Below are 14,147 nucleotides of genomic sequence, written 5' to 3'. Positions count from 1 at the left end.
AGCACAGTTATTATTGGGTAAACGCACTCTACTAGGCAAAGCTGAATCACTAGCCAACTGAATCACGAGTCGATTCAGAGTTGCTTCTTAATGAGATTTTACAAAATGCATTATTTTTTTAAATGTCATCTCACTGCAGTGGGAATGACAGCAAAATGGAACAAGATCGCATGCTCCCAAAGCACTGCTCGACCCACAGAATTTCTGCAAGAAGCAGCCCTTGGCTGCTGAAGAAAACGTGGATGAGCAGCAAATGTTAGATCTGAACCAGCGATGCCAGAATGAGACTGCCTGCTGTGACTTCAGCCCCAACTCTTCTTCGCTCTGTCTCCCTTTGTTTCCTGATCCTTGTGTTGTGTACTCAAGTCTCAAATTTAACAAATGCCTTGTAAAGAGGACAATCACCTTCCTTCCTTCCTTCCTGGGTCCGTAATACTTTCCTCTACTTAGGAAATCCTGGGATTCTGGCTAGCATTCTCAAACACAGAGCTGAGATTCAGAGGCTCCCACCTAGGCATCTTCTCCTGGCCTCCACTGGGCTTGACTTTTCCGTTGATCACCATTTGGATTCGATGGTTTTCAAAATAATACTAATAAATCTGGTACTTGTTAAGCACTTACGATGTGTCAAGCACTGTTCTAAGCCCTAGGGAAGATACACAGGGTTCGCAATCTAAGCAGGGAGAACAGGTATTGAATCTTCATTTTACAGATGAGGTAACTGAGGCAGAGAAGCAAAGCGACTTGCCCACAGTCACACAGCAGGCATGTGGCGGAACTGGGATCAGAATCCAGGTCCTTTGACTCCCAGGCCTGTGCTCTTTCCACTAGGCCACACTACTGTACATGAACTAGAGAAGCTTCAATGGGGTTCATTTATCTTTGATTTTCACATTTTTTCAAATTGGGTGGAAAAGGGGCCATGGATGTCCTTCCCAAATAGGCTTTTCTATTTCTAAATGGTCAAATTGCCCAGCCCTTACCTGTAAATAGTTCAAACCAACGTCAACAGTAGTAAAGTGCATAATACTCATGGTGGCTGGTTCTATCTAAATGTCTAAACCAAGGAAAAATTCACTCTATGCTCTCCAACTCCAGTGGGGTTTCCTCTAGGAGTAAGGCGCTGAGCAAGGACTATCAAGCAATCATATTTATTGAGCACTTGCTGTGTGCAGAGCACTGTACTAAGCACTTGGGAGAGTACAACACACCAGTTTAAGAGAAGGGAAATCGGTCTGGATTAAGCAGCCACTTACCAATCTCTGGTGCCCTTCGGGTGATTTTGGGATATTTCTGGAATTTTACAAAATAATAGCTCTCATAGTCCATCAGAATGGTTTCAAGATCCACATTGTCACACACTTCGAAGCGTCGTAACCCTAGTTTGGTTTCTTGTTCCAGAGCATTTGCGGCATCAACATACCTGGAAGTTTTAAAAGAAGCGGAGGCTATGAGTTGAGGAAATTTTCAGGGAAATCTCCAAGGAAAACTGATTCCCTGGGGAGACTACTGGGGAAGTAGGGCAAAATGGCCAAAACAGAATCCCTACGCTAGGAGCAATTCTCCTCTGGGCACAACAGAAGATCTAGTAAAGAAGCTAAAACATTTAATTTCAGTAAGCGCTAAATTAATACAACTGAAATGAATGAATTCAGCACCTTTCCGGGGTTGGTAAATCTTGGGTTGCTCTGGGTCGGAGAGCAGTTAAAGCAGGAGTTTCTTTTTCTTATCAAACCTCTGGAGTCATCAATCAGTCCATCGTATTTATTGAGCCCTTACTTTGCGCAGAGCACTGTACTAAGCACTTGGAGACTACAATATCACAGAGTTGGTAGATTCCTCGATACTCTGTCTACCTTGGCATCCATTTGGTCTGGGTGGTGTCTTTCTCTTGCACCCGATTCTTAATTGTTTTGAGGATTCTATTTTCACCACATAATAATCGTGGTGTTTGTTAAGTGCTTACTCCACGCCAAGGACTGTACTAAGCCCTGGGTAGATACTAGATAATCAGGTCCCTTATGGGGCTCACAGTCTAAGAAAGAGGAAGAACAGGTATTGAATCCCCATTTTGCAGATGAAGGAAACTGAGGCATCGGAAGTGAAGTGACTTGCCCTAAGTTATACGTCAGACATTAGAACCCAGGTCCCCTGACTCCCAGACCCAAGTTCTTTCCACTAGGGCCACGCTGCTTCTCTATTTTCACCAAAATGGGACACTGGTCTAGAAGTTGATTAAAGCTGCTGCATTCAGATCATTCCGCAAAGTACTGTGTGCATCTGCAAATTCCAACCAGTTGTGTACCTATTTTATGCTTCGAGGATCATTTTCCAGGGGAAAAAATATCTGGTTTTAACCTGGATTAAAATGGAGCAAACCAAATTTGGTCAAATGCCCATCACTGAGAGGAAACACTTGGAAACAGGCATGGCAGCATGGCCTAGTGGATAAAGCACGGGCCTGGGAGTCAGAAGGACGTGGGCTCTAATCCCAGTTCCACCGCTTGTCTGCTGTGTGACCTTGGGCAAGTCACTTTGCTTCTCTGTGCCTCAGTTACCTCACCTGTAAAACAGGGATGGGGACTTTGAGCCCCGGATGGGACATGGGCTGTGTCCAACCTGATTATCTTGTATCTACCTCAGTGTTTAGAACAGTGCCCACCACATAGTAAGCGCTTAACAAGTAACATTGAAAAAACAAACAAAAAAAACCAGGCAATCTGCTCTTCTGAAGCTCCAGGTGTCAGTTTTTGGTAGAAGCAGCGTGGCCTAGTGGAAAGAGCATGAGCTTGGAAGTCAGAGGCTGTGGGTTCTAATTCTGATTCCACCACATGGCTGCTGTGTGACCTTGGGCAAGTAGCTTTACTTCTCTGTGCCTCAATTACCTCATTTGTAAAATGTGAATTAAGACTGTGAGACTCATGCAGGTCAGGGACTGTGCTTGATCTGATTACCTTGAATTAAGTCCAACACTTGAAACAGTGCTTGGCCTAGAGTAAGTTCTTAAATACCACAGTTACTATCATCATTATTATTTTGGCTGCCCGTGAGTATCGGTTTTGCTGTATCTTCCTGGTCTCCACCAAAGCCCCGGTCTGGTAGCCCATCATACATAGGCTAATATTAGTGCCAACTGGAAGATCGTCATGGGATGAATCCCCTTTAGGTTCTTCCCCTCCTGCCATATCCAGGGATAGTCTAGCTGCAAGGATGGAGCTCTAACCAGAATGCTCCTCGTGAGAACAGCTGGATCCTCATTCCTTCCCAGTCTGGAAAGCAGTAGGGTTGAGTTGAAGGCAACAGGGAGTGATGTGGCCATTCACTAGTCCTGACCCTTCCAAAGACCCGGCAGCCAACTCAGCCTCCCAGGAGTCCTCTAGACCAGGGTGGCTGGACCTAGCTTGGACTCTCCGGGACAGAGGATGAGGCTAGGTGTCCTTTGAAGTTAGATTTCTTGCAAACACATCTGGGGTTGAAGGAAGAAATGAGGGTTCCCTTTTTGTGTTTCAACAAATCCAATAATGCCTTAGCTTGGAGCGTCCCTCAAAGGCAGCTGGATGTTCCTAAACCCCGTGTGTTAAATTAGACGTAGTCGGTGAGTCGACACATTGCCAACTCCTCTCAAACCATCGCTGGAGAACATCATAGATGGAGCTCCCCATGTCACGTAACTAAACTTTGCCCTCAGGAAAATCTCAAGAGCCACAGGCCCAATTCTGTTGCTCTATGGGGCAGGACACTGTAATATCTCAACAGGCAAACAACCACAATAGCCCAGAAGGACCTGTGTTCTAATTCCGCTCCACCGCTTGTCTGCTTTGTGACCTTGGGCCAGTCACTTCACTTCTCCAGGCCTCAGTTACCTCATCTGTAAAATGGGGATTAAGGCTGTGAGCCAAATGTGTGACATGGGCTGTGTTCAACCTGTTTAGGAGAAGCAGCGTGGCTCAGTGGAAAGATCCCAGGCTTGTGAGTCAGAGGTCATGGGATCGATTCTCGGCTCTGCCACTTGTTAGCTGAGTGACTGTGGACAAGTCACTTAACTTCTCTGTGCCTCAGTTACCTCGTCTGTAAAACGGGGATTAAGACTGTGAGCCTCACGTGGGACAATCTGATTACCCTATATCTACCCCAGCCCTTAGAACAGTGCTCTGCACATAGTAAGTGCTTAACAAATACCAACATTTGGTTGTATCTACCCCAGCGCTTGGTGCCAGACACATAATAACCACTTAAATACCATAAAAAACAAAACAAAAAAAAACCCCAAGAAATATCCAGGTAGAGTCAATTTCCTGGCTCCTCCACAACAGTTCTGCTAAAGGAGGACTTGGACATTTTTGGATGATCGCGGGTAACTCTACGCAAATTACAGATGCCCTCAAAAGTCATTTAATGCTAATGGGCATCAGAAACCAGGGAGCAGTAGCTTTAGAATTAGCTACCCCGCAAAATGAAAGCTGTTTTAGATTGGGTCAAAGACCTCAAGATCTTACTTGGTTAAACTTGGGTAGAACTGTCGAGTAACTAGCAGATTGGAGAAAAGTTATATTTTTCAAAGTGTAGCTGGTTGGGGGGGGGGGGGGGCGGGGAGGGCAGGAGGGAAGGAGGAGGAAAGAACCACCATGTCTCCATTGAAAGCATTTGTAAACATAACATACCCTTCCTGCGTTAAATAATGCAAAATCAAAATGAGGAGATTTTTGCGTCGAGCTTCTGTCTTCATCTCGTCCTGTGAACAAAGGGAAATTTAGCTGCGGTGGAGATGAAACGTAACGGTTCTTTTTATAGCAATAAGCACTAGAAGGTAAATGTAACCTGTCAAAGCCAAATAGCATGATTTAAGGCCTAGAAAGCAGTTTGGAATCTCTAAGGGTACATAAAGTTGCTTTCCCTTGTTCTCCTCTTCTTCAAGTAAAGCACCCTTCCCAAAGGTAAACCTCAGGTATGATGTTTTAAATTAGAAATGCTTTTTCCTGGATGAATTTCTTATTGTGAAGCTAATTGATCTTTTATTGCATGGAGTTTACTGAGAAAAAAAAAAGACACCACCTACCCAACTACCATTTGGACTATGTTAAAGCCAAATTATTAGGCGGAAGCTTACTCCCATAAGCCAGAAATAAGCCCTGACATCAGATGCACTTACCTGCCTCTGCTTCTTCTATAATTCTCCAAGGCTTAGGCCCACTCCCCAAGCAATGATGGGAAATATTCCCGTAAAACTCTCAGGAGGAGGAAGGGCACCAGCAGAGCATCTGGAATATCTATTGACAGTAGTGGGTGTCTTGTACCTCCATCTTGTCTATCTCGCCGCCGACCCCTCTCCCACATCCTGCCTCTGGCCTGGAACACCCTCCCTCTTCATATCTGACAGACATTCGCTCTCCCCAGACATTCGCTCTCCCCACCTTCAAGACTTGCACATCTCCTCCAAGAGGCCTTCCCCAACTAAGCCTTCATTTCCTATTCTCCCACTCCCTTCTGCAACACTCTTATCCTTGGATTTGCACCTTTTATTCACCCCTCCCTCAGCCCCACAGCACTCATGTATGTATCCATAATTTATTTATATTAATGTCGGTCTCTCCCTCTAGACTGTAAGCTTATTGTGGGCAGGGAAGATGTCTACCCTACTATATTGTACTCTCCCCAGTACTTAGTACGGTGCTCTATAATAAATATATACATATATACATATATATATATACACATGTCTGTCTCCCGCTCTAGATTGTAAACTCAGCGTGAGTAGGGAATGTGTCTGTTATATTGTACTAGCCCAAGAGTTTAGCACAGTGCTCTGCACACAGTAAGAACTCAATAAATACAATTGACTGATGGCTCTTCACATGGTAAGCACTCAGTAAAAATGATTGATTGATCCTGTAAAGACAATCCCTGCAAAATGTTCTCCTTATTAGTCCAATCAGAAAAAATTGATTTATTCACCCCCAAAATTCTCCAGATAGTACTTCAGAAGGCTATCATAAGAGGATAGTCAGTCAGTACATCCTATTTATTGAGTGCTTACTGACTGCAGAGCACTGTATTAAACGCCTGGGAGAGTACAATATAAAAATAAGCAGACGCATTCCCTGCCCACAACAAGCTTTCAGTCTAGAGTTATGAAAAATGTAAACTCCATTTCAAATACAGTAAAATTAAGCCTCAAATAAATCAAAACCTTGATTGTTGATACCCCGAGGCCATTCAAAACCAGAGCCTTTTGGAGCCACTGGGCAGTGAGGAGAAAGAAATGCATGACCTGTGAGGGAAAAATCTTCAAATTGCTGGTTCCTACATTGCTGAATGTACAGCAATTGCTGTTCCTGCTGAATTGTACATTCCAAGCGCTTTGTACAGGGCGCTGCACAAAGTAAATGCTCAATAAATACGATTGAATTGAATGAATGAATACATGCCAAGGTCTTCGGAGACCAGATCTTCACAGGTAATCCAAGAGTGGAATTGAAGCTACTCCTGCTGATGATCCCAGCCAAAAAATCCTCCATCACTTAATGGGCCCAGTTATTTTCCATTTACTAGACTGCTGTTCTCATGCACAAAGATGGGAATTTGCCACCTGGGAAACTAATTCAGCTGGCCATGTTGGCTTTCCCTACCCTCCAGAAATACATTCAGTGAGTCTGTGGACCCCAAGAGTCTCATTTCATCAAATACACTATGAATGCTTGGTTAAAAGATACCTCTCCCTGCAAAAAATCCATTCCTAAAGATCTGTTCTGTAACACTTCTCTGTAACACAATCCAGCTACAAACACACTAGAGTTTGTACCTACTTAAGAGATTCATCTCCTACCTCCTTCTTTGTATTTTCTCCTTGCTTCCCCTCTGGACTGTAAACTCACTTTGGGCAGGGAAAATGTCTACTAACTCTGTTATAGTGTACTCTCTCAAGTGTTTAGAACAGTGCTCTGCATAGAGTAAGCACTCAATAAATACGATTGATTGATTCCCAGCCTCTGGTGGGACATGGTTTCATTGTTCTAAGCACAATAATAATGATAATAATAATAATGGTATTTGTTAAGTGCTTACTATGTGCCAAGCACTGTTCTAAGTACAGGGATAGATACAAGGTAATCAGGTTGTCCCACGTGGGGCTCACAGTCTTAATCCTCATTTTACAGATGAGGGAAGTGAGGCACAGAGAAGTTAAGAGACTTGTAGCTGATAAGTGGCGGAGCCGGGATTAGAACCCACAACCTCTGACTCCCAAGCCCATGCTCTTTCCACTTAGCCATGCTGCCTAATAATGGTGGCATTTGTTAAGCACTTACTATGTGCAAAGCACTGTTCTAAGCGCTGGGGGGATACAAGGTGATCAGCCTACTGTCAGACTCCTACTTCGAGGCCTCTGCTAGCTGTCCAGTTAAGAACAGCCAGACTGCCGTCATTCAGTACCAACACTGACGTGCTTCCAATCCATTCTAACAGGAAAATCGGAAAGTGCCACCATTTTGCAGCGCCTCATTTCTCCAAATGATGCTGAAGAGTCCAGCCACTGGGATTATCTACGTGGGATGCTCAGATTATCCCTGTGGCCTAAAATCCTTGACAATGCTCCAGGAAACCTCGCGCCTCACAGGTTGGGGCTCTCGGCCCCCAGCGGCTTCTGAATCATTTAAATGGAGACGACCGCGTCTGCGAAATGGACTGCTTGGGTTCGTTACCACTAATCCTAACGGGAGGCAAGCAGCCACTACCGCCCCTGTTTTTCAAGGGAAAATTGAGACAGGGGATGAAGTGATGCGCACAAGGTCTGCAACAAGTTAATGGCAGTCAGGGCTCTGCCTGGCCCGGGTGGGGGAGAGCCCTATCCATCTATGGATGATGAAAATCTGAAGAGAAGTTCTACCTTTAAATCCTCCATCCCCCTTGATCTCCTCCACCTCTACTCCAGACAAAAAAATCTGCTACCATCTTCCTGCCTACTCAGCAAGAACTTCAGAAGGAGCATGGCCTAGTGGATAGAGCAGGGGCCCGGAAGTCAAAAGGATCTGGGCTCTAATCCCAGCTCCTCCATTTGTCTTCTGTGTGACTTTGGACAAGTCACTTTACTTCTCTGTGCCTCAGTTACCTATTTGGGAAAAGGGGATGAAGACTGTGAGCCCGTGTGGGTCAGGGACTATGTCTTACCCAATTTGCTTGTATCTACCCCAGTGTTTAGTACAGTGCCTGGCACATAGTAAGCATTTAACAAATCCCATTAAAAAATAAGCTCGTTGTGGGCAGGGAATACTGTTATAGTGTACTCTCCCAAGTGCTTAGCACAGTGCTCTGCACACAGTAAGTGCTCAATAAATAGGACTGACTGACAGACTCTGGAACACCTAATAGCCCCGCCCCCATCAGTGCCAAAATACACTGACCTATTTACACACTTTTAGCCAGAGTTAGTTTGAAAGTCACCTAGGAGAAGAGAAAATGTCTACTTTTAATACACATACAAGCGCCTTATAAGAGTCCTGATCGATTCCTTGGGTGATCGATAAATACCTGCTTGCTAAGTAAAAGCCTTAACTAATTTTTTTTCATTTCACTGTTTTTTCAATTCCAAGAAACTAGCAGACATAAGGCTGCAGTTGGTTGGGTTAGGCAATATTCTGTTCCTTCACTGATATTTAGAAAATAGCCAAAAGCCTTCCCTGAGAAGCTGGTTTAAGAGATAAAGAAGCCCAGGAAAGATAAATGGCCCTTAAGGAAAAAGCACTAAAGATCAATGGCAAATCAATCAAATGCATTTAGTTAGTGTTTACTATGTGCAGAGCACTCTACTAAGCAATTGGGAGAGCGCAATATAACAGAGTTATCCGACACAGTCCCTGCTCACAATGACCTGACAGTCTAGAGGGGAAGACAGACATTAATATAAATAATTTACAATATAAAATTTAAAGATATGTACATCAGCACTGTGGGGCTGAAGGAGGGGTGAAGATGCAGAACAATCCCAAGGTACAACAAAGAGGGAAACCATCGAACAAAATGAGTTGAACAAAATGCCTCCTAAAGACATCAAATGCAATGGGGTTGCCACTAAAACAAGGAAAGCAAGTCAGACGTGGGGCGAAAAGCAGAAGTGGGGGGAAATAGCACAGGTTTGTGGAGAAAAAGTCATACCAAAGCAAAAAATAAGATTCAAGAGGGCCGAGAGACAGAGGACACTCAGGAAGTATGTTATTTAAAGGGCTAAACACCAGGGTAATCTGGAAAGAAAGTAAATTTTAGGGTTTAATAGCTACAAGCAGTTTCTGAAGAATCATATCAAATCAATCAGTGAGCATTTACTATGTGCAGAGCACTGTCCTAAGCGCTTGGGAGAGCACAATGTAACATTATAACACACATACCTTGTCCACAGTGAGCTTACAATCTAGAACAGAGCACTGTAGTAAGTGGTTGGGAGAGTACAAAAGAACTGAGACATGTTCTCTGACTATAACTAGCTTATAGTCTGGAGGGGCAGACAGACATTAATAGAAATAAGTTATTCATAATATAGATTTAAAGATATGAACATAGGTATTGTGGAGTTGAGGGTGGGATGAATATCAAATGCCCAAAGGTCACAGATCCAGTGCATAAGGGAGAGCGAGTTGGGGAAATATACTGATCGTGTGCTTACTACGTGCAGAGCACTCTATTAAATGCTTGGGAGAGTAAAACATAAAAGAGCTGGTAGAAACGTTCCCTGCCCACATGAATGCTTTGCCCCAAGAAAGTTAGAGTACATGAGATCTATACCAAAGGAAGTCTTTTTCTCTCAAAGAAAAACAGTATTCCAAAATTCCGATCTAAATTGGTGAAATGTCGGTAGATTGGATTTGTGAAGTATCTTTCTTAATTACTAAAGACAAGATAACTGCATAACTTCACAATTTCCTTTCAATTAAAAAACTAAGCTCAGTTGAGCTCACCATCTTCCTCTCCCCCGTGGGCCTCCCTGCTTCCTAACATCTTATCGCGGCTCTTTTCCCTGCTTCCGAATCTTGAAGTCATCTTTAGCTCCTGTCTCTCCTTTTAGCAATTTTCCCCTCTTCCTCCCCCGGCACAATCCCCTAAATCCTGATTATGTATCCCATCTGATTTATCCTGGATCGATCTCAGCACTTAATACAGTGCTTGGCACATAGTAAGAGCTTAAATACCACAATCATTATTATTAGCATTGCTCATTGTGGGCAGGGAATGTGTCTGTTTATGGTTACAGCGTACTCTCCCAAGTGCTTAGTACTTTGCACACGGTAAGCGCTCAATAGATACTATTAATGAATAAATAGTATCTGATATTTCCCACATCCAACCCTTCCTCTCTAGTTATTCAGTGATAGCCTAGACCAGACCCTAATAATAATAATGGTATTTGTTAAGTGCTTACTCTGTGCCAAGCACTGTACTAAGCGCTGGTGTGGATACAAGCAAAAACCATCCTGGGTCTCAACTACGGCAATTGCCTCCTTGTCAGTCTCTGTCTCCACCGCTGTCCCCTTCTGTAGCAAGCAGCTCATTTCACAAGAGACTTCCCTTTTTTATTTTATCTGTTAAGCACTTACTATGTGTAGGGAACTGTACTAAGCACCGGGGTAGATACAAACTAGTCAAGTTGAACACAGTCCCTGCCCACGTGGGGCTCACAGTCTTAATCCCCATTTTACAGATGCTGTAACTGAGGTGCTGGGACATTAAGAAGTTAAGTGACCTGCCCAAGGTCACGTAGCAGGTGAGGGGCAGAGCCGGAATTAGAACTCAGGTCCTTCTGACTCCCAGGCCCGTGTTCTATCCACTAGGCGAGACTGCATGACTCAGTGGAAAGAGCCCAGGCTTGGGAGTCAGAGGTCATGTGTTCGAATCCCAGCTCTGCCACTTGTCAGCTGTGTGACTGTGGGCAAGTCACTTCTCTGGGCCTCAGTTACCTCATCTGTAAAATGAGGATTAACTGTGAGCCCCACGTGGGACAACCTGATTACCCTGTATCTCCCCCAGCGCTTAGAACAGTGCTCGGCACATAGTAAGCGCTTAAATACCAACATTATTATTATTTCTGAGAAGGCTGCAGGGGAATGATGGCCGAGGGGGGAGTCTCGAATGTCTCTCAACCCTAATTAAAGTTACTCCACCCTCTGGCCCTCACTCGTCTTCCAGTCTTTATCTCTGTTCTATTTCTGCTCCACTCCCCAAGCCTTTTTTCTCAACATTTTCCGGACGCGCCTTGAATTTCCTTCGCTTGCACTGCCATCTGGTGTACCACAGGGAAACTCTTTCATGAAATGGTCCTCCCAAAACCCAGTTACCGATTTCGAAAAGTATTTCCAATAAGATTCCCACTTAATCCGGCGGAAGAAACCCACTCGCTTCAGGACAGCTGGTGTACTTTTGTTATTTATGAAGTTACACACCTAAGAGAGGGAGAGTTGCGAGAGAAGAGATGGAATGTGCCACTGTTAACAACCTCCCTCACCGAAATTTGGAAGTTTTCAGAAATGATGATGACAACGATACTTACTCTGTGTCGAGCACTGTTCTAAGCGCTGGGGTAGATAAAAGTTAATCTGTTCAGTTGCTGACCGGATTAGGCAAGAAGCGTGGCCTAGTGGATAGAGCACGGGCCCGGGAGTCAGAAGGACCTGCGTTCTAATCCCAGCTCTGCCACGTGTCTGCTGTGTGACTTGGACAAGTCACTTCACTTCCCTATGCATCTGTAAAATGGGGAATCAGGCTGGGAGCTTCATGTGGGACAGGGACTGTGTCTAACATGATTTCCTTGTAGCTACCCCAGCGCTTAGTACAGTGCATGACACATAGTAAACACTTAAATACACCAACTCTTATTATTATTAGAGTCAGAAGGGGATACACCAGCTGATAAGAAGAACGTTGGGTATACCGTCTCTGTTATACTCTCCCAAGCTCTTAAAGCAGCACTCTGCACACAGTAAGCGCTCAATAAATACCACTGGAATAGCTGGACAACAAAGACGGGCTCCAAGAGCAACTGGAGACAGGTAAGGTGGACAATGTGCATACATCTTTCTCCTGTGGGGCAGACAGGCTAATTTCCCTGTTATTATTTAACATTAATTATATGCCAGTTAGGCCTGGTCCAAATCGAGCCGGATCTCATTCCAAGCAAAGAGGGGCGGTACATATACCAGAATCCTCCGATTCTTAAAAAGTAGTCACAGGACTGCATCTGTTTCTATCCCCAGAGGAGGGGGAGGACTGACTGTCCCAATCCATGAAGGGATGGCTAAAGAGGACGAGGCTGACCATTCAGTTTCATCCCACACAGTCCATTTTTCAGCTGGCCTGTCCCCTGTCTGGTTCTGATCCGATACCAGACCCTTTATCGTCTGTTTTATCATCTGGGGCACTCAGCTTCCCTCTACCGTGGCTCCGGCTACCGCGATCCACCACTCAGACTCTGAACCCAAGTCGGCACTATTTGGGAGGGAACCGAAGGCTCTGAAGCAGGTGGGGATGTCCAGGGGTGCTCCCCACCCTCCCTGGAGAAATGCTTGAAGACCATGAGAAAAGGGGGTAGTTCTCCAAAGTGGTGGCTAAGACATCGCCACATTTGGCTACGTGCCTGGCATGATCCAGGTCACGTCATGTGTTTCTGTCTAGAGTATATGGGACAGTCATCCGGTGGCTACTCTGGGAGTAAAAAGCACCGTGGCCCAGTGGAAAGATCACGGGCCTTGGAGTCGGGGGACCTGGGTTCTGATCCCCGCTGCGCCACCCTTGGCAAGTCATTTCATTTCTCTGTGCTCAGGTATCTCATCAGTAAAATGGGGATTAAGACTGTGAACCTCATGTGGGACCTCATGTCCTCCACCATCTTGAAAACACCCACAGATGAGGGTCAGGGTGAGTAGCAGTAAAGACGACTGCCACTGGAGTGTGATTTTTCCATTAGGAGAATGTCTATAGATGGGCCGGGATTAGAGAAGCAGCGTGGCTCAGTGGAAAGAGCACTGGCTTCGGAGTCAAAGGTCATGGGTTCGAATCCCGGCTCTGCCACTTGTCAGCTGTGTGACTGTGGGCAAGTCACTTCACTTCTCTGTGCCTCAGTTCCCTCATCTTTAAAATGGGGATGAAGACTGTGAGCCTCACGTGGGACAACCTGATTACCGTGTGTCTACCCCAGCGCTTAGAACAGTGCTCTGCACATAGTAAGGGCTTAACAAATACCAACATTATTATTATTATTATTATTAATTCTGTTGTATTTTACCCTCCCAAGCGCTTAGGACAGTGCTCTGCACATAGTAAGTGCTAAATAAATACTGTTCATTGACTGAAGAAGGCAGAGGGAATTTACTGGCTCCTCTTTAGCCTCAGAGGGTGTATCATAGCACCTTTAGGAGATCTAGGGCTCGAAGTGTCTACCGATACAGTTTATATGGGGTCTTTCCGAGAAGGCACTTCAGAATGAATCCACTTTTTCAACCTTTTCCCATCTAAAGTGGTGCCTACATAGTACAAAATAAATTGGAGATTCTGAAATCATGTGTTTGGTACCACCCAGAATTGACACCAGAGGCCATATATTTTTAAAAAGCCTTGTGCGGCCTAATCATTTCAATTTAGTTAATCATTTATTCATTCATTCAATAGTATTTATTGAGCGCTTACTATGTGCAGAGCACTGCACTAAGTGCTTGGAATGTACAATTCTGCAACAGATAGAGACGATCCCTGCCCAATGACAGGCTCACAATCTAAACAACGGGCTCACAGTAATTGTCACAACTGTACTTCAGGCCACACAAGCGCTTAATACAGTGCTCTGCACATAGTAAGCGCTCAATAAATATGATCGAATGAATATCCCAGATTAAACTCCTGTTAAAAAATATAATTTCACAACCTCTCCTCTGTAAAACTTTTTAAATTGGGAAACTTTTCCTTATGTCTAACCTGAACCCCTCCTGCTGCAAACAAATGTGTCCTTAGGGAAACAGAGAAGAGCTATGCCTACAACTGTTCGCCTACGTCTGTTCCCATGGGATCCTTCCATATATAAAAAGATTTCAATTTCTCTTCCAATAGCCTTCCCTTCTAAAGCACTGTTCTGTATCTATTCTAGACTTCCAATTTAAATCTCCTTTCACATGGAA

At 44.5% G+C, this 14,147-nt stretch overlaps 1 protein-coding gene across 2 annotated transcripts in view; it reads right to left on the bottom strand.

The window, feature by feature from the left end:
* The window catches only part of KATNAL2 (katanin catalytic subunit A1 like 2), a 70,196-nt gene that overhangs the window by 39,911 nt on the left and 16,138 nt on the right, over positions 1-14,147 (bottom strand). For both annotated transcript variants that reach the window (XR_003757889.2, XM_007659878.3), the window contains exons 2-3: positions 4,662-4,732; positions 1,257-1,423 (exon numbers count right to left, since the gene is read on the bottom strand). Coding sequence is in view for 1 of the 2 variants with exons in the window: in XM_007659878.3 (XP_007658068.1) it covers positions 1,257-1,423; positions 4,662-4,732 (238 nt within the window). In the remaining variant the exon portion in view is untranslated. The remainder of the gene's footprint in view (positions 1-1,256; positions 1,424-4,661; positions 4,733-14,147) is intronic.

Source organism: Ornithorhynchus anatinus, chromosome 3, assembly GCF_004115215.2.
Source record: "Ornithorhynchus anatinus isolate Pmale09 chromosome 3, mOrnAna1.pri.v4, whole genome shotgun sequence".
Taxonomy (NCBI): Eukaryota; Metazoa; Chordata; class Mammalia; order Monotremata; family Ornithorhynchidae; genus Ornithorhynchus; species Ornithorhynchus anatinus.
The sequence above is the reverse complement of the archived record's forward strand: the minus strand, read 5'-3'. Positions and strand labels throughout refer to the sequence as shown.